Source organism: Scyliorhinus canicula, chromosome 1, assembly GCF_902713615.1.
Source record: "Scyliorhinus canicula chromosome 1, sScyCan1.1, whole genome shotgun sequence".
NCBI classification, from domain to species: Eukaryota; Metazoa; Chordata; class Chondrichthyes; order Carcharhiniformes; family Scyliorhinidae; genus Scyliorhinus; species Scyliorhinus canicula.
This window is the reverse complement of record NC_052146.1, coordinates 95,831,685-95,857,238: the sequence shown is the minus strand read 5'-3', so window position 1 is coordinate 95,857,238 and position 25,554 is coordinate 95,831,685. Positions and strand designations below refer to the sequence as shown.

General features: G+C 47.1%; 1 protein-coding gene across 1 annotated transcript in view; it reads right to left on the bottom strand.

The window, feature by feature from the left end:
* The window catches only part of LOC119965281 (pumilio homolog 1-like), a 195,433-nt gene extending 170,659 nt beyond the window's left edge, over window positions 1-24,774 (bottom strand). The window contains 1 exon segment of the mRNA XM_038795805.1: window positions 24,627-24,774. Coding sequence (XP_038651733.1) covers window positions 24,627-24,717 — 91 coding nt within the window. The 5' untranslated portion in view covers window positions 24,718-24,774.
* Between the last annotated feature and the right edge of the window lie 780 nt (window positions 24,775-25,554).

Here is a 25,554-nt window from a genome sequence, read left to right as displayed (position 1 = left end):
GTTACTACTGTTTTATTATGAAAAATTCTGCAAAACCTTAATAAAAATACTTTTTTAAAAAGGATGAGAAACTTCAGTTATCAAGATAGATTGGAGAAGTTGACAGGTTGAGAATGTTCTCCTTAGGGAGAAGGCCAAGAGCAGATTTAATAGAGGTGTTCAGAGTCATGACTGTACTGAATAGAGTAGATAGGGAGAATCTGTTCCTGCTCATAAAAGAATCAGGACTGAGAGGGCACAGATTCAAAGTGATTTACAAAAAAAGCAAATGCGATGTGGGAAAAAAATTTTTCACAAAGCGAGTAGTTCGGGTCTGGAATGCACTGCCTGGATGTGCAGTGGAGGCAGGTTCAATCAAGGCAGTCAAGAGGGTATTGGATGATTACCAGAATAGGAGCAATGTGCAGGGTTACCCTGGCACTAAGTCATTCGGAGAGCCGGTGCAGGCGATGGGCCGAATAACCTCCCACTTTGCACCATAATAATTCTGTGATTTTTGTGACAACTTCCAATTTATATTGTGCCTTTAATGCTGCAAGATACTTCACAGGAGTGTCATCGGAAACTATTACAGGAGGGGATATTAGGACAAGATAGAGATTGTTTAAAAAAAACATCTTAAGAGGAGAAAGAGGTGGAGACTTAGAGAGGGAATTCCAGGGTATAGGGCCCAGGCAGCTGAAGGCACAACATCAATGGTGGGGTGAGGGGCCTAGATGGAGTGAATAGGAAAGACTTATTTTCCCTTAACAGAAAGAGCAGCTCAGATTACAGTTATTACCATAATGATTATCCCGAGTGTGGTGGAGGCCCGAGATGGTGGGAGAGGCAGAAACGCTTGCTGCACTTAAAGGATATGAACAAGCGCTTAAAGTCCATAACCTACAAATCAGGAGCCTGGAATTGGAATTAGATGGACAATTCTTTTATGGTCAGCAACGACAGAATAGGCCGAATGGCCTCTGTCTGTGCCATAAATGTTATATTGTGGCATCTATTATTTTTCTTTTGGTATTACCAACCATTCCAAATTACGATTTCAAATTTACCCGATGGGCTGAAATCATATTCTTTTTGTTTGCCGTACTCCCCAGTAGCTTTCTTGCCCTTCCCAATCCTTTTGAGATGCAGGGAGCAGCCTGCAGTAAGGTATCTCGTCTGCGTGCGGCGCTGCCGAGCGCCGCTTTCATTTTGCAACGGAAGGTAAGAAGTGACAACCTAAACAAAGAAACGCGGTCGGGTCATTTAACTCTTTAGTCATAAAGGAAAGCCCTCAAGAAAAAAAAATATATAACACTCACTCACACTGCACCGCCTGCCCGGGCCAGACTCAATCAGTCGAGAGAGTCAGAGGAAGCCGCAATTAACTGACAAAAGCGCTGGCCACTGCTCTCACTAACATGGGTCCACACAATCCATGTAACACTCCATCCCCCCTTCTCTCTCCAAATACTAATCAACACCGCGCTGGAGTAATGTGTCTGGGGAGGAGGGGCAGAATCAGATGCTGATCAGTAGCTGAGAACGTTTTCTCCTCACTCGCGTACAAACCAGTAAGTTGCAGAGGGGGGTGGCGGGACACTAATCTTCTCTTCAAATTGGTTTCTTTGAACATTAATTATTAATTGCCAGTTTACTGGGTGGGGAGGGGCCATTTAGAATTTGTACAGGTCATCAATCTCTATTTAACCACAAATAACCTCTCGAGAGTGAACAAGTTGTTATTCAAATTGATGGGATTTTTCGACCAGATAATCAACCCTCGATTCACAAAAAGCCCTTTCTTTCTCTCCCTCCTCGCTAAGCTCCCAAGATGGGAGAGGGTTTGTTTACAGTCTCTTTTGTATTCAAACTTGGAATTTCGTAATTTTGCAGAATTCTGGTTTAAATTGTAAGGTGGACGTTTTAATGGACAAGCCCTTGCCCATGTTGGCAAAGGTCACTGATTCAAACTTAGAAAAGCAAATTCCTTTGTTGTATAGAACTTCAAGGACGAGCCAGGATATCTTTTGAGGGGGCATGGTATTTTTGGAAATTGTAGCCATTCTTGGGAGGGGGAGGGGGAGGGGTGGGCTATTAATCAGCGATATCTGATCATTCCTAACGCATTTCCCACTCCTCTACTCCACCCACAAATCCCTCCCCTCCCCCCTGACCCTGATAACAAAAAAAATGGGAAAATGGATAAATGTTGCAGGGAGGTGCCCGGCTCAGTCAGCGTTTAAAAGGACTGACGTGAAAGGGGCGTTTACGATTTTGGATTCCAATTTAAACATCTGAAATAAAGCCACTTTTTGAAAAATCCCTGGGCAAAACTGTTGGCCGAGGCGGTTTGTTGTCAAGAAAATATAAACAGCCTGGCCATATCTTAAGGATTTTTACCATCACTGAATTAAAGGGAGGTCAATATTTTGGGTTCAGCTCCTTCGTCAGAACAGTTCTTTCTCTCTCCCCCCTCCCTTCCCCTCCACAGGAAAACAACATGAATGAATAAAGGAGGATCCCGAATGTTAACCAGCCTTAGAACTCCTCCCAGATACTGACACAGCTGTGCTTTTTTTAAAAAAAAATTTCTCTTTCTGCATTACCGATGGATTAAAACTTCGCAGTATTTGAATGTTTTCTTTCATGTGAGGCACATGGCAAACGCGGTGAGCAATGCCAGGCGACGGCGGGGTAGCAGTTCACATAGTCGGGCAGTGGCTTGACACAGACTCAAAATGTCCCCTAATCAGCAGCTCCAAGTACAGCAAAGTGTCCTGCTTAATGATTCCTTCATTCCTCTGATCAGGGGGAGTGGGGGAGGGGTGTAGGAGAGGTGGGGTTGGGGGTAGGGTTTAGACTGATTAGACATTTTCTTCTTGGGAGAATTTTTTTCTTCCTCTCTCTTGTTTCGCAAGTTCCGTTTTTTTTTGTGTTGGCCGCGGGAGGGGAGGGGATACAAGGACCCCGCCGTCCCCGTCAAGTTGTAATTTCTGCCTGCGATTGGAGAGCTTTCACAGCCGTGTGGCTGAATGGTGAAAAGGGAAATCAAAATAAAAGGAAGTGCACAATGGAAGCAGTTATTTGCTGCCTTTTGAAGCCCCGGTGGTTCTGTGTATGTGCAGTCATTCCCCGTTTGCAAGCCAGACAATTGGCAAATGCAGAAGTGCGAACTCATACCCTGCTGCTGTTAAGTTATTATCAAGAGTGTTATATTACAAGATGTCAAACGGAATTTTTATTTAATTTCTGGAAGGGTTTGCGCCCTGAAGACAGTCACTTATGCTGGGGTTGGGGGAACTGGGCACACTTTATAATAATCCTTATTAGTGTCACAAGTAGGCTTACATTAACACTGCAATGAAGTTACTGTGAAAATCCCCTAGTCACCACATTCCGGCGCCTGTTTGGTTTCACAAAGGGCGTCCAATTCACCTAACAGCAGGTCCTCCGGGACTTGTGGGAGGAAACGCACACAGACAAGGGGAGAAAGTGCAGACTCCGCATAGAGAGTGACCTAAGCGGGCATCGAACCTGGGACCCTGGTGCAATGAAGCAACTGTGCTACCCACTTTGGTGCACAACACCATTTTGCATTTATATAGCACCTTTCATATAGTCAAAATGTTCCAAATTACTTTCGCTAGAGCAATCAAACAGAAATTCTACACCGAGTCACATAAGGAGATATTAGAATAGATGACAAAACACTTGCCAAAGAGTTACATTACATGGTCCAGGCGTGTTGTGGTGGAAATTGGGGGGGGGGGGGGGTGTTGTGGTGGAAATTGGGGGGGGGGGGGGGGGTGTGGTGGTACAGTCTTTTAAAGAACCGCCCAGGACTGCTCTTCCAAACATGGGGAAAGTGAATATCATTTCTTCAGGCTAGTTTGAATAGCCAAACGTAGCCAGGGGTTTGCCTCATAATTCCACCACCTCAAGCAGGAGTGAGATACACGGGGAAGAAATTGCATTTCTGCAGCGCCTTTCACAATCCCAAGATGTCCCCAAGCCCTTTACCGCCAATGAAGTGCATGTCACTGTGGTAATCAACATGGTGGATATTGGTGCCTACGGCGCTGAGGACCCGGGTTCGAATCCCGGCCCTGGGTCACTGTCCAGGTGGAGTTTGCACGTTCTCCCCGTGTCTGCGTGGGTTTCACCCCCACAACCCAAAAGATGTGCAGGGTAGGTGGATTGGCCATGCTAAATTGCCCCTTAATTGGAAAAAATAATTGGGTACTCTAAATTTTTAAAAAAACATGGTGGATATTGAGAGGACATTTCCTCTTGTCAGAGAATCTAGAACTGGGGTCACTGTTTAAAAATAAGGGGTCGCTCATTTAAGAGAGAGATGAGGAGAATATCTTTTCTCTCCGAGGTTTGTGAGTCTCTGGAACTCTCTTCCTCAAAAGTGATGAGGAAGGAGAATGTTTGAATATTTTAAGGCCGAGCTAGATAGATTCTTGATTAACAAGGGGTGGGGGGTGATACATTATCCTTGTGGGGTTGAGGTTACAATCAGACCAACCATGGTCTTATTGAATGGCGGAGCAGGATCGATGAGCCAAGTGGCCTACTCCTAATTTGTACGTAATGTAGGCAATGTGCAATCTAATTTGCACACAGCCTGCTCCAAAAGACAGTCATGAGATTCTGGCCACATAATCAGATTTTATAAGCGGTACAAAAATAAACTACTGCAGATGCCAGAAATCTGAAACGAAAACAGAAAGCACTGAAAATATTCAGCGGCTCAGGCAGCCTCTGCGGAGAAAGAGAGAGAGAGAGAGAGAGAGATAATGTTTTGGGATCGCCTTCCGCCAGAATGGTGTGATGAGAGGCCGTCAACTGGAAACATTACCGCTGCTGGTTTCTCCACAGATACTGCCTGACATGCTGTGTGCTCCTAGTAGCTCCTATTTTTAAAAAAAATGATGTTGATTGAGAGATTAAATATTGGTCAGGAGATGGAGAACAAAGCCCTGCTCTACTTAAGAAGTTTGCCATGGGAGATATTCAAGTGGGCCTCGGTTTAATGTCTTATCAGAAAGACAGCAGCAATTGGGCTTCAGCACCTCGTGTTAGACACTAATAGTCCTGCCCAGCACATTCTCAGGCTCGGAATATCAGGCCCATACACTAGTGAGACAAATTAGAAACAGCCAATCTCAAAAAAAAAAAAAATTCTGTACTAGTAATCCCAGAATCCCAAAGCACCAAAAGAAAAGCAATTTGGTTGCTTTTGGCCCAGTTAGAAAAGAAGTCTGCCTGGCAACAAAGATTTCACAGTGTGTACAGCCCTAATTACAGGGGAAGATAGTTAATGGGAGAATGCACACGGCTTTTATATCGTAATCCATTCCAGTACAGCAGAACACTGAAGAATAGCGTTTTGCTATTGCATAAAATTAAATTAAATTAAATTAAATTAACTTTGCAAATCACCACAAGACAAGAGTCTGCATGCGCAAAGTTCGATTCCAGAATGCAGGCTTGTACCCAGATGGTCATTTTTTAAAAAAAAATCGCTGGCCAATCATTTCGCCTCATGTTATTTATTACATCCAAAGTGTTGGCTCACTCCTATGACTAGTTGAACCAGATGGGAGATCAACATTCCAACCCGCCAATTAAAACCCAGATAGTTCCACGTTGCTTTTCACACTCTGGAGCACAGAAACATACGCAGAAAGTACATTAGCTGCAACCGAGAAATGTATCTGCTTGTACACTGGGCTTTTTCGCTGAACAGAAATTCCACCTGTAACACCTTCACCCCTCCGCACCTAGGAAGAGCAGGGTGACATTTTTGACAGCAAACTAACAGAGGATCATGACGACCTTAAGGAGGAAGCTGGTGGGTGAACCAAAGGCAAGTGGAACTGGCGCTGTGGGACACAGCCGGTCAAGAGGACTATGATCGCCTGCGGCCCCTCTCCTATCCTGACACTGATGTCATCCTGATCTGCTTCTCGGTGGACACCCCCGACTCGCTGAGCAACGTCCCGGATAAGTGGATGCCCAAGGTCAAACACTTTTGCCCTGGTGTGCCCGTGGTGCTGGTGGGCAACAAGAAGAACCTATGGGGTGACCAGCGGGTCCGCAAGGAACTCACCAGGAACAAGAAGGAGCCGGTGAGGTGGGAAAAGGGCCCGGCCATGGCAGAAAGGATCGGAGCCTATGCTTACTTGGAATGCTCAGCAAGATCAAAGAAGGCATCTGGGAGGTTTTTGAAACTGCCACCTTGAAAGCCGCGGAGCCGGGATGCTTCAGCTGTGCGTGTGCGCTGATGTAAGAGGTCTGGACTGGGACTGGTGAAAATACCAAGTTTTCCATGAAGACAAAAACCTTATTAAGGTGTCAGAGCCGGAACACTCTTCCACCAAGTGGGCTGGGGATTCATAAAAATCACTGGGAGAACTACAACACTTGTCAGACAAGAGGTCAGCTGTGGCTTTGTGGTCAGCACTTACCTCTGAGTCCCAAGGTTGAGGGTTCAAATCCCATTCTAGAGACTTAAGAACAAAATCCAGACTAACACTTTTCTGCTGATAGTTTAGGAATGGCAGCACTGTCAGAAGTGCCCCAACTGCCCTCTCAAGTGGAGGTGAAATTAACCCTTGGCACCATTTCTAAGAAGAGCAGGGGAATTAATTTATCTGTTTGCGGCACCTAAGCATGCAGAAACTCTGCCACATTTCCTTCATTAGAACAGTGTCTATATCAAAATCTTTAATTAGCTGCAAAGTGCTTTGGGAAGTCCTGAGATGATGATATGTGCTATATAAATGCAAGTCTTTCTTTTTCCTTTTAACAAGCATTCCAAGTAGCTTCAAATCATATAGACATTTTCTGTTAAGAAGTAAAGCAAAGTATTTTGTGGGACACTCGATGACAATGTTATAGTTCGGTTGGCTTAATTGTGACCAATATTTTCCATTAAATGGATAGGCCGGCTGGATTTTCTGCTTTTATGCTCAGACGTGCCTGTTTGCTAGTGTTGGAAAAGTAGGAAAAATTCCTGTGTTTCATCGGATACTTTCCCCTGTTTATAAAAGGACTAGTAAGGCTGCGACAATTAGAGCGCTTGTTCTGCTAATTATCAGTTCATTTATACTGTCTCATTGCACATCAGGTAAAAGCTGAAGTCAGCGTTGGGGCAGATTCAGGTCACTTCATGGTTTGCCCCGAGCTATGGTTGCAGAGTTAACTGATTTTAACTGGAGAAGCTGCTAAACAACAGAACTGGTCCCACGCCTGTTGGATTGGGCAGTGTGGAGGGATTGGGGGGGTGGGGCTAATCTGCGTTAACATTAGTCAGGTTTTTCCCTGGTCTTGAATGCCACACATGGGGTACCTTTGCTGAAATGTGAAATGTGTGCAGGTGCTGGAGGAGAACAAGGGTTGGCCTGTGATGTGATACCCTCATGGTCAAATATCCCACCAGCACTCACCTTCTGAATGGGCGGCGCGGTGGCACAGTGGTTTGCACTGCTGCCTTGTGGCCCTGAGTACCCCTGTCCTTGTGGGGTTTGCACATTCTCCCCGTGTCTACGTGGTCTCACCCCCATACCCAAAGATGTGCAGGGTAGGTGGGTTGGTCATGCTAAATTGTCCCTTAATTGAAAAAAAAAAGAATTGGCTATTCTAAATTTATTTGAAAAAAGCACTGGCCTTTTGCATGTGGAACGTCCACCTGGATGAATTATGCATGGCTAGACAAACAAAAGGACAATCCAAGTTCCCAACAGAGAAAACACAGCATTTGAAGCCAGTTTGAACTTATTATTGCACGTCAGATCGGTAAGGGAACAGCCAGTTCCTGAAGCACAGCCACATAGAAAATTGGCACTGGGAAGGTTTTGAAGTATCCAAGGAAGAAGGAATAGGTGATAGCTCTGCCTACAAATCTGCCAATTCACACATTTCCCTCCCTTTACTTTGTACACTAGTGAACAGGGAACTAGGTCCCACGGACCAGGAAGGGCTCGAGAGTTTGATCCCCACCGTGTTGGGGAAGTTCACTGCGGAGGATAAGTGAGCAGCTCTCCACATTTTAGAATTCTTTCTGGTTTTGGCTCCACTAACAATGCCAGAGGCCTGTTAACTTATGGGGCAGGTAATGGGTTCATGGAGGTGAAGTGGCTGGCATTCACAAGGCAGGGAGCGGGCGATGAATAATCAGATGAGAGGGAGCCATGGGGGTTGAGGGGGCGAGCGTGAGGTGAGGTGAGGGAACGGCCATGAGACCCAGCAGGTGAGATGTGGGGACCCATTAGACCCAGGAATGAGAGGAAGGGAGGGTGGGGATCCTCTTCAGCTGTATTCGCTTGCAGGTCTGATAGAAAAGTCAAGCGACTCTGACATCTGTTGTTTGAACCATCTCAGGAGTTTCTGTGACCAGGCAGACTAACTGCAGTGCTGCCCACATGCAGCAAGACGACCAATGGACAAGAAACAGGATAACAGAAAAGGTTAACTTGGAGCAGGAGTGGCGAGTACCTCAACCACCCTCCCCAATGGTACGGAGGTACGTTAGATGGGAAGGTGTGAGGATACGAAAATGTTTTAGTTATGTACTGTAAGCTTTTACCATATTTTCTTTGATACGGGTGAGACTAGAGTTAAACATTAACCTCTTTATTTGCATTGGGCCAGTAGATAGCAATGTTCAGTGGATACTTACCAGATCAAACTCCAGTTTCGGAATGCGTACTGCACAGGTTTCCTGGGAGCTTTCATGGGGATTTCACCTGGATTTTCAATAATCCTTCTGACTTTCCCCATTCAAATCATTTTAAGGAAGAAAGATTGTTCAGATCAGTGAGTGTGTTGTTTTGAAATCCTTGGAATAAACAAAGTGCTCGGTTGAAACACAACATGCTTTTTTTCTACAAGCATGTTGTTTTTGCAACAGATTCACTTTCATTGCTCAAACACGCAGGCCATTGACGTGAAGATTTGCAAGGTACTGTTGATTGAACCTCGAGGTTCAGCCCAAAACTGATGGGATTGAAATCTCCAAATCCCTTGATGGCTATAAAGATACAATTACGGTCGAACAACAATTATGGTCGAACAATGTTTTTACCCAGATGCACACACATCACAGCTGTGCGCCTTCATCTTATCAATAACTCAGAAGCTGCAGTTTAGTGAGCAGCATTCTAATCTGCGTCAGGAGGTCAAGGGCTTGAGTCCCACTCTAGACTTAAGCGGAAAATCCAGGCCGACACTCTTGGTGCAGTACCTGGAGTGCTGCACCAGCAGAGGTGCCACCTTCCAGGCGAGATGTTAAAACCAAGGCCCTATCTGTCCTCTCAGGTCAATGTTACACTGTTTCATAAACATACAACATTGAACAGTACAGCACAGTACAGGCCCTTCAGCCCACGATCTTGTGCCGACCATTTGTCCTCATCTAAGGTCAACCTAACCTCCACCCCTTCAATTTCCTGCTGTCCATGCGCCTGTCCAAGAGTCACTTAAATATCCCTAATAAGGCCAATGATAACGGGGAGGTTCGGGTGGGGACGGTCTGGGAGGCATTGAAGGCAGTGATGAGGGGGGAATTGATCTCCATCCGAACCCATAGGGAGAGGGGGGAGCAGAGGGAAAGACTGATAGGGGAGATGGTGCAGGTGGATAGGAGATATGCGGAGGCCCCAGAGGAGGGATTGCTGGGGGAGAGGCGTAGCCTTCAGGCCAGATTTGACCTACTGACGACCAGAAAGGCGGAAGCCCAGTGGAGGAAAGCACAGGGGGCGGTGTATGAATACGGGGAGAAGGCGAGCAGGATGCTGGCGCACCAGCTTCGGAAGCGAGACGCGGCCAGGGAGATTGGGGGAGTGATGGATAGAGCTGGGAAGGATGGTGCGGAGGGGGGTAGATGTCAATGGGGTCTTCAGGGACTTCTATGGGGAATTGTACCGGTCTGAACCCCCGGTGGAGAGGGGTGGAATGGGGCGCTTCTTGGACAAGTTGCGATTCCCGAGGGTGGAAGAGGAGCAGGTGGAGGGACTAGGGGCGCCGATCGAGCTGGAGGAGGTGGTCAAAGGGATAGGGAGCATGCAGTCGGGGAAGGCGCCGGGGCCGGACGGGTTTCCGGCTGAATTCTATAAAAAGTATTTGGACCTGTTGGGCCCCCTGTTGGTCCGGACCTTTAACGAGGCAAGGGAGGAGGGGGGGGGCTCTGCCCCCAACTATGTCACGGGCGCTGATTTCCTTGATCCTGAAGCGGGACAAGGACCCTCTGCAGTGTGGATCATATAGGCCGATTTCGCTGCTGAACGCCGACGCTAAGCTGCTGGCAAAGATCCTGGCCACTAGAATAGAGGATTGTGTGCCTGGGGTCATACATGAGGACCAGACGGGGTTTGTGAAGGGAAGGCAGCTGAACACAAACGTACGAAGGCTCCTCAACGTCATTATGATGCCGGCTGTGGAAGGGGAGGCAGAGATAGTGGTGGCATTAGATGCGGAGAAGGCCTTCGATAGGGTTGAGTGGGAGTACTTGGGGGAGGTGTTGGAGAGGTTTGGGTTTGGGGAGGGGTTTATCTGGTGGGTGAGGCTGCTCTACGAGGCCCCGATGGCAAGTGTAGCCACAAATAGGAGGAGGTCGGAGTACTTTCGGCTGTATCGGGGGACGAGACAGAGGTGCCCCCTGTCCCCCTTGCTCTTCGCGTTGGCGATTGAGCCCCTGGCCATGGCACTGAGGGAGTCAGGGAACTGGAGGGGCCTGGTGCGGGGTGGGGAGGAGCATCGAGTGTCGCTGTACGTGGACGACCTGTTGCTGTATGTGGCGGAATCGGTGGGGGGGATGCCGGAGGTGATGAGGATTCTTAGGGAATTCGGGGGTTTCTCGGGGTATAAGTTGAACTTGGGCAAGAGTGAAGTGTTTGTGGTACATCCGGAGGATCAAGAGGAGGGGATTGTTCGGCTCCCATTGAAGCAGGCAGGGAAGAGCTTCAGGTACCTAGGGGTCCAGGTGGCTGGGAGCTGGGAGGCCCTGCACAAGCTCAACCTCACAACGTTGGTGGATCAGATGGAGGAGGAGTTTAAGAGGTGGGATATGTTACCGCTGTCACTGGCGGGGAGGGTGCAGTCCGTTAAGATGACGGTGCTCCCGAGGTTTTTGTTCCTGTTCCAGTGCCTTCCCATCCTTATCCCGAAGGCCTTTTTTTAGGAGGGTCAACAGGAGTATCACGGGATTTGTGTGGGCGCATGGGACTCCGAGGTTCAGAAGAGTATTCCTGGAACGAGGCAGGGATGGGGGGGGGCTGGCGTCGCCCAACCTCTGTGGGTACTATTGGGCTGCCGACGCAGCGATGGTGCGTAAGTGGGTAATGGATGAGGAGGGGGACAGCATGGAAGAGGATGGAGGCGGCGTCTTGTGTGGGCACGAGCTTGGAGGCGCTAGTAACAGCGCCGTTGCCGCTCCCTCCAACGAGGTATACCTCGAGCCCGGTGGTGGCGGCTACCCTCAAAATTTAGGGGCAATGGAGACGGCACAGGGGAGAAATGGGGGGCTTGATGGAAGCCCCGATACGGGGGAACCATCGGTTTGTCCCAGGGAACATTGATGGCGGATTTCTGGGCTGGCACAGGGCAGGGGTTAGGAGGTTGAGGGACCTGTTTGTGGAGGGGAGGTTCGCGAGCTTGGGGGAGTTAGAGGGGAAGTTTGGGCTCCCCCCGGGGAACATGTTTCGGTACATGCAGGTTAGGGCGTTTGCCAGGCGGCAGATGGAGGGGTTCCCCTTGTTGCCCCCACGTGGGGTACGGGACAGGGTGCTCTCGGGGGTGTGGGTCGGAGGAGGGAGGATTTCGGACATATACCGGGTAATGCAGGAGGTAGACGAGGCCTCGGTGGAGGAACTGAATGGTAAATGGGAAGAGGAGCTGGGTGAGGAGATTGAGGAGGGGACGTGGGCGGATGCCCTGGAGAGAGTGAATTCCTCCTCTTCCTGTGCGAGGCTTAGCCTCATACAGTTCAAGGTGCTGCATAGGGCCCACATGACTGGGTCGAGGATGAGCAGGTTTTTCGGGGAAGATGATAGGTGTGCTAGGTGCTCGGGGAGCCCAGCGAACCACGCCCATATGTTTTGGGCATGCCCAGCGTTGGGGGAGTTTTGGAAGGGGGTAGCAAGGACGGTGTCGAGGGTGGTGGGATCCAGGGTCGAGCCAGGCTGGGGACTCGCAATTTTTGGGGTTGCAGTGGAGCCGGGAGTGCAGGAGGCGATAGAGGCCGATGTTCTGGCCTTTGCGTCCCTAGTAGCCCGGCGGAGGATCTTGCTCCAATGGAAGGATGCGAGGCCCCCAAGCATGGAGGCCTGGATCTCTGATATGGCGGGGTTCATTAAATTGGAGGGGGTGAAATTTGCCTTGAGGGGATCAGTACAAGGGTTTTTCAGGCGGTGGCAGCCTTTTCTGGACTTCCTGGCGGAAAGGTAGGAAAATAGGCCGATAGCAGCAGCAACCGGGGGGGGGGATTGGGGGGAGGGAGAACTGTGCACATGGGTTTTTGGAGGGTGCTATCTCTCTCTTTTTTGTTTTTTTTTCTTTGTTTTTGTTCTTTCCTTTTGTTTGAAGTTGCTCTTGAAGCTGGGGGGGGGGGGGGGGGTATTGTTCATGGGGTGTTACCGCGGTTGTATGTTAATAGAGTTAAGATGTTTATATTTTGTATTTTGTAAAATTTTCAATAAAAATTATTTATTTTTTTAAATAAAAAAAATGTCCCTAATAACTCTGACTCCACCACCTCTGCTGGCAGTGCATTCCACACACCCACCACTCTCTGTAAAGAACCTACCTCTGACATCTCCCCTATACCTTCCTCCAATCACCTTAAAATTATGTCCCCTCATGACAGCCATTTCCACCCTGGGGAAAAGTTTCTGGTTATCCATTCTATCCATGGCTATCATCACCTTGTCCACCTCTACTAAGTCACCTCTCTTCCTTCTTCGCTCCAGTGAGAAAAGTCCTAGCTCCCTCAATCTTTCTTCGTAAGACATGCCCCAAGTCCAGGCAGCATCCTGGTAAATCTTCTCTGTACCCTCTCCAAAGCATCTACATCCTTCCTATAATGAGGTGACAAGAACTGGACACAATATTCCAAGTGCGGTCTAACTAGGGTTTTATAAAGGTGCGGCAAAACCTCACGACTCTTAAACTCAATCCCCCTGTTAATGAAAGCAACACACCATATACGTTCTTAACAACCCTATCGGCCTGGGTTGCAACTTTGAGGGTTTATGTATGTGGACCCAAGATCCTTCTGTTCCTCCACATTTCCAAGAATCCTGCCTTTAACCCTGTATTCAGCATTCAAATTCAACCTTCCAAAATGAATCACTTCACATTTATCCAGGTTGAACTCCATCTGCCACTTCTCAGCCCAGCTCTGCATCCTGTCAATGTCCTGTTGTAACCTGCAACAGCCCTCAACACTATCTACAACTCCACCAACCTTTGTGTCATTGGCAAACTTACAAATCCACCCTTCCACTTCCTCATCCAAATCATTTATGAAAACCACAAAGAGCAGAGGTCCCAGAACAGATCCCTGTGGGACACCATTGGTCACCGACCTCCAGGCGGAATACTTTCCATCCACTGCCACTCGCTGTCTTCTTTTGGCCAACCAATTCTGTATCCAGACAGCCAAATGTCACTGTAACCCATGCCCCCTAACTTTCTGAATGAGCCTACCATGAGGAACCTTATCAAATGCCTTACTGAAATCCATATACACCACATCCACTTCCCGACTGTCATCAATGTGTCTCGTCACATCCTGAAAGAATTCAATGAGGCTTGTGAGGCATGACCTGCTCCTCACAAAGCCATGCTGACGATCTTTGACAAACTATATTTTTCTAAATAATCATAAATCCTATCTCTCAGAATCCTTTCCAATATTTTGTTCACCTGACAGACGTAAGACTGATGGGTCTGTAATTCCCACGGATTTCCCTATTCCCTTTCTTGAACAGGCGAACAACATTCACCTCCCTCCAATCATCCAGTACTATTCCAGTGGAGAGTGAGGACGCAAAGATTATCACCATGGCGCAGCAATCTCCTCCCTCGCTTTTCGTAGTAACCTTCGGTATATCCCGTCAGGCCCAGGGGACTTTTCAAAATTTCCAGCACATCTTCCTTAATATCAACCTGTTCGAGTCTATTAACTTGGTTCACACTGTTCTCATGAGCAACAAGGTCCATCTCTCTTGTGAATACTGAAGCAAAATATTCATTTAGGGTCTCGCCCATCTCCTCAGAGTCTAGGCACAAGTTCCCTCCACTATCCCTGATCGGCCCTACTCTGACTCTGATCATCCTCTTATTTCTCATAAGTGTAGAACGCCTTGGGGTTTTCCCTAATCCTTCCCGCCAGGGCTTTTTCATGACCCCTTCTAGCTCTCCCAAGTCCATTTTTGAGCTCCTTCCTGGCTACCTTGTAACCCTCTAGAGTCGTGCCAGATCCTTGCTTCCTCAACCTTACATGAGCTTCCTTCTTCCGCTTGACTAGAAACTCCACTTCTCCAATCATCCAAGGCTCCTTCACCTTATCATTCCTTCCTCGTCTCAGTGGGACAAAACTATCCAGCACTCGTAGCAAGTGCTCCTTAAACAACCCCCACATTATTGTTGTGCATTTCCCCAAGAACAATTCTTCCCACTTTATGCTCCTCAGCTCCTGAGTATAAAAGTATAGAAGTATAATTTCCCCTCCTCAAATTAAATACCTTCCCATACTGTCTGTTCCTATCCCTGTCAATGACTACGATAAAGGTCAAGGAGTTGTGGTCACTGTCACCGAAATGCTCTCCCACTGAGACATCTGACACCACGGCTGGTTTGTTGCCGAGCACCAAGTCCAATATGGCCTCCGCCCTAGTCGGCCCATCTACATATAGAGTCAGGAAACCTTCCTCTACACACCTGACAAAATCTGCTCCATCCAAACCATTTGCAGTAAGGAGGTTCTAGTCAATATTAGGGAAGTTGAAGTCTCGCATGACAACTCTGTTACTTCTGCACCTTTCCAAGATCTGTCGCCCAATCTGTTCCTCTATCTCTCTGCTGCTATTGGGGGGTCTATAGAATACACCCAATAAAGTGACTGCTCCTTTCTTGTTTCTGACTTCCACCCATACTGACTCAGTAGACAAACCCTCAACTACCTCCTTTCATGCAGCTGTGCACTCCGTAATTAACAGTGCCACGCCCCTTCCTCTTTACCTCCCTCCCTACTCTTCTGAAAACATCTAAACCCCGGAACATCTAACAACCATTCCTGCCCCTGTGAAATCCATGTCTCTGTTGTCATGAGAATGTCGCTTTAAGAAATGTTTGGCTGCTTATGTTACTGCAGTGATGTCAGAGTGTGGGTGGAGCTGAGCTCTGGTTCTGCTTTTTAGTTTCACTTTGAGAAAAGCTTGGGTGTGTCTGTGTCTTTTTGGTTTCGTTTTTCAGTGTATTGCAGCTGAAGTCAGAAAAAGCAGCTGTACTGTTGAGCTCTCTGCTATGAAGGACTATCTCTTAATCATTTGGTGAATTCAGATTTATAAATGTTTTCAGTAGTGAATGTAAACCCTGATGTGCGTCTGTTTCAAGGTTTGTTAAGTCTTCTGGGTGTTAAAAGAACAGCATACAGATTACTTAGTGTTGTATTCTTTGGGGGTTGTATTTGATTTAATGGTTGCTAAGATGATCACTGTTTGTTTTAGAAAGGTTAACTTGAGTTCATAGAATAAACTTATTTTGCTTTAAAAATACTTTTCCATTTCTGCTGTACCACACCTGTCGAGTGGGCTGTGTGCTCCCCATAACACAACCTATTAAAAGTTGTGGGTGATGTGAACTCCATGATACACTTTGGGCTTCTCTAAACCCTGGCCCATAACACTGTAATGGCTACAGCATCGTAGTTCCAAGGACTGATCCATGCTCTAAGTTCATTTCCCTTATTCCTGATACTCCTTGCATTGAAACAGACACACTTTACCCCATTCCACTAAGTGCAACTTTGCTCTATCAACTGTCTATCCTTCCTCACTGGCTCGCTGCATACTATTTCTGCTTGTTCAACAGCTACCCTATCCTCTGGTCCATAGCACTGGTTCCCAGTCCCCTGACAAACTAGTTTAAACCCTCCCGATGAACTCTAGCAAACCTCTCACCCAGGATATTGCTGCCCCTCTAGTTTAGGTGCAATCCGTCCTTCATGTACAGGTCCCACCTTCCCCAGAAGATATCCCAATGATCCACATATCTGAAGCCTTCCCTCCTGCACCAGCCCTGTAGCCACGTGTTCAACTGCACTCGCTCTCTGTTCCTTGCCTCACTTGCACATGGCACCGGTAGCAACCCTGAGATCACTACTCTGCTTGTCCTGCTCTTTAGCTTCCAACCTAACTCCCCAAAATCACTTTTTAGATCCTCATCCATTTTCTTAGCTATGTCATTGCTGCCTACGTGCACCACGACTTCTGGTTGTTCACCCACCCCCTTACGAATCCTGGTGGCGCAAGTGGTTAGCACGGTTGCCTCACGGCGCCAAGGTCCCAGGTTCGATCCCGGCTCTGGGTCACTGTCCGTGTGGAGTTTGCACATTCTCCACGGGTTAGCGTGGGTTTCGCCCCCACAACCCAAAGATTTGCAGAGTAGGTGGATTGGCCAAACTAAATTGCCCCTTAATTGGAAAAAATGAATTGGGTACTCTAAATTTTTTTTTAAGAATCCCGTAGACTCGATCTAAGACATCCTTGGCCCTGGCAATCGGGAGGCAACATATGTCTCGTTCGCGACCACAGAATCTCCTATCTGTTCCCCTAAACATTGAGTCTCCTATCACTATTGCTTTTCTGTTCACCCCCCTTCCCTTCTAAGACACAGAGCCAGGCTCAGTGCCAGAGATCTGGCTGTTCGGGCCTTCCTCCGGTAGGTCATTCCCCCCCCCCCCCCCCCCCCCCAACAGCATCCAAAACAGTACACTTGTTTTGAAGAGGAACAGCCACGAGGGATCCCTGCACTGTCTGCCCATTCCTTTTCCTTCCCCTGACTGTAACCCAGCTACTCTTGTCCTGCACCTTGGGTGTGGCTACCTCCATGTAACCATAAAGTCGGGGAATTATGTCTGGTGCCCTGACCAAAATTATCCCTTAACCAACATCTTAAAAACAAACAGACCGTCTGCTGGTTTTACAATGCAAATATTGGCTGACACCTCTCTGGCACTACAGCAGTGATTTCACTTCCAAAGTATTCCTTTGGCTATAAAGCACTTTGGGACATCAACAGGTTGTGGAAGGTGCTACATAAACTCAAATCCTTCTTTCTTTCTTAACTGGCAGCATCATTCAGAGTGGCCAAGTGAACTGCCGGCACAGAGATCTATAGATCTACTGGCAGCATATTAATTGGACTGATAGATTCTCCTGATAAGGTATCACACCAGGATCAGTGCGTACTCTAGCGGAACAATAGCTTGTTCCTCACAAAGTGCACGTTTGAAGTCCTCAATGTTCGAACACAGAACATAGTTAGAACATACCCAACAGTGTCATAGGAGGGCATTCGGCCCATTGAGTCTGCACTGTACCTTGGAAACAATACCCTACCGAGACCCATGCCCCCACCCTATCCCAGGAACCCCACTTAACCTTTTGGACATTAAGTAACCACACCAAACCTTTTGGACATGAGGGGGCAATTTAGCATGGTCAATCCACCTCAGCTGCACATCTTTGGACTGTGGGCGGAAACCGGAGCACCCGGAGGAAACCCACATAGACATGGGGAGAACAGGCAGACTCCACACAGACAGTGGCCTGAGGTTGGAATTAAACCCAGGCCCCTGGCACTGTGAGGTAGCAGTGCTAACCACTGTGCCGCAATTAACTTGTTTTTCATTGGCATCAATCACATGTCAGAAAACAGGAGCACGTATAGACATTGTGGTGATAAGCAGATGGCTGATGAATATTAGATCCCTTCTCCGCACTCCTTGTAGATTAATCCAGTGTTTTAAAAAATGTTTTGCCCAGGACCCATTTTTATCAACCGACCATCCTTCGTGACCCACTCCGGCCGATCTTCGCGACTCACGACCCCCAAACTTCGCGACCCACCATTTTTGCTTGCCTTTAACTTGACAGGTGAGCCTGCTTGGTCCTCACAATCTCACTTGCTTTGTCATTTATTGTTATATTTCTGCTAAGGACTTCAGCAGATTATTTAATATCTCACTGCATCCTTTGAAAAAAATTAAGAGGTATGTCCTGAAACTCACCCATGCTTAGTCTTCAAATACCTTTGAAGTTTTGAGTTTTTTAATCTTTAATTTGCCAATACTTCCCTGCATATAACACACATGAGCTTTGCATCCTGATTTGCATTGCACACTTAATTCACCCATCCCTCAAGAAATCCTCTTTATACTGCTTTGATCCTGATTTCAGCTTCTTCTAGAAGCCCTGGATCTCACACCAGCGCCAGTAGCAGCGACAAAATGGAAGAATCTCTCTCGCGCCCAGAGCTTGTAACGGCAGTGTACGGAACGTGTGATCTGCTCTCTGCCGTGCTTCTGGAGAGAAGACGCCATCGATTTTTTAAAAGAATGTGTTCCTGGGTCAGCTCGCTGACAACAGAAGGAGGCATTCTGCCTCGCTGGGCTCTGGGCCTGCGCACATCTGAGGGGGCACGCAGGCACAGGACTGTCAGCATTCTGAAAGCCAGTCACGGGCAGCATTTTTAAAAGCCGGTCCCAGCCATTGGAACTTCATACTGCGATTGGGAATGCCCTGACCGATGGCCCCGTGACCCTTCCGACACCTGCCCTTGACTCACCCACAAATCGTGACCGTGAGTTTGAAAATGACTGGATTAATCCACACGGTTAATAAAATCCAAGGTTCAACCTTTGGTCTGGCATTTAGCTGATTTCAGCCTGTGTAGCACATCAAATGGAAAAAATGGACATTGGATCCATATTCTAGGCAAAAGACGTGGGGAAACAAACAATAGCAGGAGGCGGCCATTTGGCCCTTCTAGCCATCTCCGCCATTCATTAAGCCAGGAATCAAACCCGGGTCCCTGGTGCTGTGAAGCAACAATGCTAACCACTGTACTACAGTGCCGCCCCCGTTCTCCTCGTATTTGCGGAGGTTACCGGGTGCTCCGGTTTCCTCCCACAAGTCCCGAAAGAAGTGCTTGTTAGGTGAATTGGACATTCTGAATTCTCTGTGTACCCGAATAGGTGCCAGAGTGTGTGGCAACTAGGGAATTTTCACAGTAACTTCATTGCAGTGTTAATGTAAGCCTACTTGTGACAATAATAAAGGTTATTATGACCGGGGCTGATCATCCAACTGATCCTGCCTTCCCCCCACAGCCCAATATAAATCACTACACACACACACACGTGGTGCGGGATTTACTGACCACTCCGCCACGTGCTTTTCGGTAGTGGAGGCGGCCCGCCAGCAGGATCTACTGATCTCGCCTTTATCAACAGGATTTCCTGGTGGCAGCACCACCCGTCACCAGGAAATCAGAGTGCCAGCATGGGACCGGGATTTCACGCCGGCGTGAACAGCCAGTAAATCCCACCCGTGGAACACTAACTAGTACAATTCATCGCACGCACATGGAAACCTAACCCAGTATAAATCACAACACACATGGAACCAAAGCCTACTATAAATCACCACCCACATGGAACCCTAACCCAGTATAAATTACAACACACACATGGGACCCTAATGCAGAATAAATCACCACCCACGTGGAACCCTAACCCAGTATAAATCACAACACACACATGGGACCCTAATCCAGAATAAATCACCACCCACATGGAACCCTAACCCAGTATAAATCACAACACACACATGGGACCCTAATCCAGAATAAATCACCACCCACATGGAACCCTAACCCAGTATAAATCACAACACACACATGGGACCCTAACCCAGTATAAATTACAACACACACATGGGACCCTAATCCAGTATAAATCACAACACACACATGGAACCCTAACCCAGTATAAATCACAACACACACATGGGACCCTAATCCAGAATAAATCACCACACATGGAACCCTAACCCAGTATAAATCACAACACACACATGGGACCCTAATCCAGAATAAATCACCACACATGGAACCCTAACCCAGTATAAATCACAACACACAAATGGGACCCTAATCCAGAATAAATCACAACACACACATGGGACCCTAATCCAGAATAAATCACCACACATGGAACCCTAACCCAGTATAAATCACAACACACACATGGAACCCTAACCCAGTATAAATCACAACACACATGGGACCCTAATCCAGAATAAATCACCACACATGGAACCCTAACCCAGTATAAATCACAACACACACATGGGACCCTAATCCAGAATAAATCACCACACATGGAACCCTAACCCAGTATAAATCACAACACACACATGGGACCCTAATCCAGAATAAATCACCACCCACATGGAACCCTAACCCAGTATAAATCACAACACACACATGGGACCCTAATCCAGAATAAATCACCACACATGGAACCCTAACCCAGTATAAATCACCACACATGGAACCCTAACCCAGTATAAATCACAACACACACACATAGGACTCTAATCCAGAATAAATCACCACACATGGAACCCTAACCCAGTATAAATCACAACACACACATGGGACCCTAATCCAGAATAAATCACCACACACACATGGAACCCTAACCCAGTATAAATCACAACACACACATGGGACCCTAATCCAGAATAAATCACCACACACACATGGGACCCTAATCCAGAATAAATCACCACACATGGAACCCTAACCCAGTATAAATCACAACACACACATGGGACCCTAATCCAGAATAAATCACCACCCACATGGAACCCTAACCCAGTATAAATCACAACACACACATGGGACCCTAATCCAGAATAAATCACCACACATGGAACCCTAACCCAGTATAAATCACCACACATGGAACCCTAACCCAGTATAAATCACAACACACACACATAGGACTCTAATCCAGAATAAATCACCACACATGGAACCCTAACCCAGTATAAATCACAACACACACATGGGACCCTAATCCAGAATAAATCACCACACACACATGGAACCCTAACCCAGTATAAATCACAACACACACATGGGACCCTAATCCAGAATAAATCACCACACACACATGGGACCCTAATCCAGAATAAATCACAACACACACATGGGACCCTAATCCAGAATAAATCACCACACATGGAACCCTAACCCAGTATAAATCACAACACACACATGGGACCCTAATCCAGAATAAATCACCACCCACATGGAACCCTAACCCAGTATAAATCACAACACACACATGGGACCCTAATCCAGAATAAATCACCACACATGGGACCCTAATCCAGAATAAATCACCACACGTTGAACCTTAACCTGGTATAAATCACCACACAATTGAATTTACATTCCACTTGCTGCTGTGGTGGGATTTGAACCCCTGTCCCAGAAAATTATCCTGGGCCTCTGGATTACTGGTCCATTACCACGATGCTACCCTCCCAGTGTGTGGGTTCAGAAACCATGCAGCATCGTGACCCTGAGTCTATTTTTACCACATTTTCACGCACATCATTCCAGATAGTAACTTGAAATGAAAATGAAATGAAAATCGCTTATCGTCACGAGTAGGCTTCAACGAAGTTACTGTGAAAAGTCCCTAGTCGCCACATTCCGGCGCCTGTCCAGGGAGGCTAGTACGGGAACTTGCAGCGTAAAGAAATTTTCTCATCTCCCCCAAGTCTCTTTTTGCACCATTATCCTACATCTGTTGTGTCTCTGGTAACTGACCCTTGCGACAACAGAAACAGTTTCTGCTTAACCATTCTGTCAACATCGTTCAAAACTTTGAGCACCAGGTTAAACCCCAGCTTTATCTGAGGTTCATCAGCCCAGGGGACCATTCTGATAAATATCCTCTCCAAGGCCTTGACATAATTTATAAAGTGTGGTAGCCAGAATTAGATCAATACTCTAGCTGAGACCGGGTCATTGGACAGGACCTGGGGATCTTTTCGCTAACTCGCAGGCACCAAGGACAGTTTACGGAGTCTGTAATTCTGCCCACATTTGAGATCAGTCACCTCAACACAGAGTCAAGATGGATTCTAGAACCAGTGTTCCGGTCGGCGTAACTAAGCTCTTTGCTACCTCAATCAGATGAGCCCTCATGGGTTCAAATGTCCAATGCCTCAGGCCTATAAATGAGAAACACTATTGATGCGCAAGTTATCTGCAACAAGGGCAGCGTGGCGGCACAGGGTTTAGCACTGCTGCCTCATGGCGCCGAGGACCTGGGTTGGATCCTGGCCCCACGTCACTATCCATGTGGAGTTTGCACATTCCCCCCTGTCTGCATGGATCTCACCCCCACAACCCAAAGATGTGCAGGCTAGGTGGATTGGCCCTTAATTGGAAAAATAAAAAAATACCTGAAACAATACTAAGGTGTGTTTTATTTTCTGGGCTGTGAGAAAAGAGTCTCTGTTTGTATAACACAGCAAAGCAAGATTCTATGAAGTAAAAAAAACTCACGCTCCCCGATGGCCCAATGGACAATGGCACCACTAGTGACAATCAACGTTGCACAGACCAGGAGGTATTGGGTCTGGATTCCAGTTTCTATGGAGTTAGCTTAGCTTAGTCAGGATTACCATTGGGCCTCTGTGAAGAAAAGAAATATAGACAAATAAATCAATGATTCGCTTCCAAGTCGCTATCCAGAGACTTCCTCTTGAAAAGAGTTCAGGATTCGATATTGTTGAGTGACAATCTGGGCTGTGTGATGATGGCTCCACAGTTGAATACTCACCACCCACGTGGCCTTCCACGTGAAGGATAGCCACTTGTACATAATGCCAGCGAGCGTGGAACTGTACTCAAGCAAGAGATGATGCATGGGGAGAGGGGGAAAGGGGAGACATTGTCAAAACAATTAAAATCATTAAAAAAAAAATTTAGAGTACCCAATTCAGTTTTTCCAATTAAGGGGCAATTTAGCGTGGCCAATTCAACTACCATGCCCATCTTTGGGTTGTGGAGCTAAGATCCACGCAAACACGGGGAGAATGTGCAAACTCCACACGGACAGTGACCCAGAGTCGGGATCGAACCTAGGACTTCGGCACTGTGAGGTGGCAGTGCTAACCACTACGCCACTGTACTGCCCATAAAACAATCAAAATCGTGGTTTAATTCAAACAATGTGATCTAGATTTGTCTAACTCCTGATGGATGACTTAAAATGGATTCCACCCAATTTGATAAAGGGAGCCAGTGTGCAGACTCGGCCTGTTTTCTCCCCTTCCCATTTCCTGAAGTCGACTCTGCTGCTTGGGTGAGTGTGGGATCACAGAACTGATAATGTCCACTCTTTACCCTGAGCCTTGACAGCAACACTACTTAAAATACCAGGGTCCGGTTCAGCTCAATTGGCTAGACAGCTGGTTCATGATGCAGAGGAAGACCAGCAGCGTAGGTTCAATCCCTGTAATGGCCGAGGTCATTCATGAAGGCCCCACCTTCTCAACCTTGCCCCTCCCCTGAGGCATGGTGACCCTCAGGTTAAATCACCACCAGTCAGCTCTCCCCCTCAAAGAGGAAAGCAGCTGATGGTCACCTGGGACTACATAAACTTTACCTTTTACTTAAAATACCAGAGAGTTAGGGGATCAGGTTAAAACTCTTTCCCACACAACGGGACTGACAGCTGCTAACAGAGATGAAACCCGCCTCACATAAAGGAAGACTGATTTATTAAACACCTTTCATAATCTCAGGGCATCCAAAGCATTTAATAGCTGATGAAATGTGGTTACTGTTCTTCCAGCACTTGACAAGGTAGCTACAGGAAGGGAAGGAAGTTGCCCCTGACTAGCGGGGGGGGGGGGGGGGGGTTGGGGGATTGTCTACACCCAGGGGACACGGTCTCAGAATAACAGATAGGCCAATTAGGACTGAGATGAGGAGGAATTGCTTCAGGAGCTGGTTTAGCTCAGTGGGCTAGACAGCTGGTTTCTGATGCTGAACAAGGCCAGCAGTGCGGGTTCAATTCCTGTACAAGCTTACCCAAACAGGCGCCGGAATGTGGCGACTAGGGGGTTTTCACAGTAACTTCATTTGAAGCCTACTTGTGACAATAAGCAATTTTCATTTAATTTCATTTCATCTTTGGAATTCTCCACACCCACAAGGCTGTGGGGGCTCAATCGCAGAGTCTGTTCAAGACTGAGCTTGAGAGATTTCTGGATAGTAAAGACATCACAGATGTGAGGCTAGTGCAGGAAAATAGCGTTGAGGTCGGAGATCAGCCACAATCTTGTTGAATGATGGTGCAGGCTAAAGGGGCCGAATGGCCTACTCCTGCTCCTATTGTGTACGTTCCACAACCTCCACACTTGGAAATTAGCACGCAACAATTTTCCACTCAGGTCATTTTTGCTACACAAATTAAATAAGTTACACAAACTCTATTTCAAGAGTTGTTTCAAAGGTTGTTAGGTTTGTCTGCCACTTACCAGTATTCAAAGCTGCCTTAGATCCGGATGGAATGACATCAGTAAGTGTTGCAAGCCTTTGTGACATAAGAAAGTGTATGATATCAACCATGTGACTGATGGAAGGGCTTTACAGAGCTTAAAGCGTACAAGGCCTTGAACCATGTGCGTCCTCCAGCACATGGCCTTATTTTTGACAGAAGCACAAATATACAGACAGGGAGACACAATGCAGCAGAGACAACAAGTGGGAAACGGACAAAACAACACATACAATCAGAGAAAGAAACAGAATCTGGTCAAGAGGTAAGTTTTAAGGAGATTGTCTTAAACAGGGAGAGAGAGAATAACAGAGAGGCTTAGCGACGGGCTCCAGAATTCAGGGCCTCAGCAGTTGACTGCATGATCACCAAGGATTAAAGTCCAGGATGCACACTGGGCCAGAACTGGAGGAGAGCAGGTATCTTACAGTGGTCTCAACAACATCTAAATAGCACCTGTATTATAGTAAAATGTTCCCAGATGCTTTACAGGAGCTCAGTCAAACAAAATGCCACACTCCGCGGAGTCACCGGAACCTGAGAGATCAGAAGAAGGATCAACGGGTTAGGTTTTAAGGAGCGTCTCAAAGGGCAGGGAGATAGAGAGGTGAAGAGGTGTAGGGAGGAAATTCCAGAACTGGTCAACTTTCTCCCGAAACAGTGAACACGTTCAAAACATGTATTGCGAAGAAACTACTCCTTTCAAGTAATAATTGGTCTTAAAAACACTAACTACACAGGCTCCCCCAAGATTAAATATAGAGGGCTGGTAGCCCATGGAATGACCAAAAATAAACTGGTGGAAGCAAAATCCGTAATACATGTTGAAAAGATATTTGAAGAGTTTTAGCAAAAATGCAGGGAATGTGCGCAAGTGGTATCTCTATAACCGAGCCAGCATGGCTGCA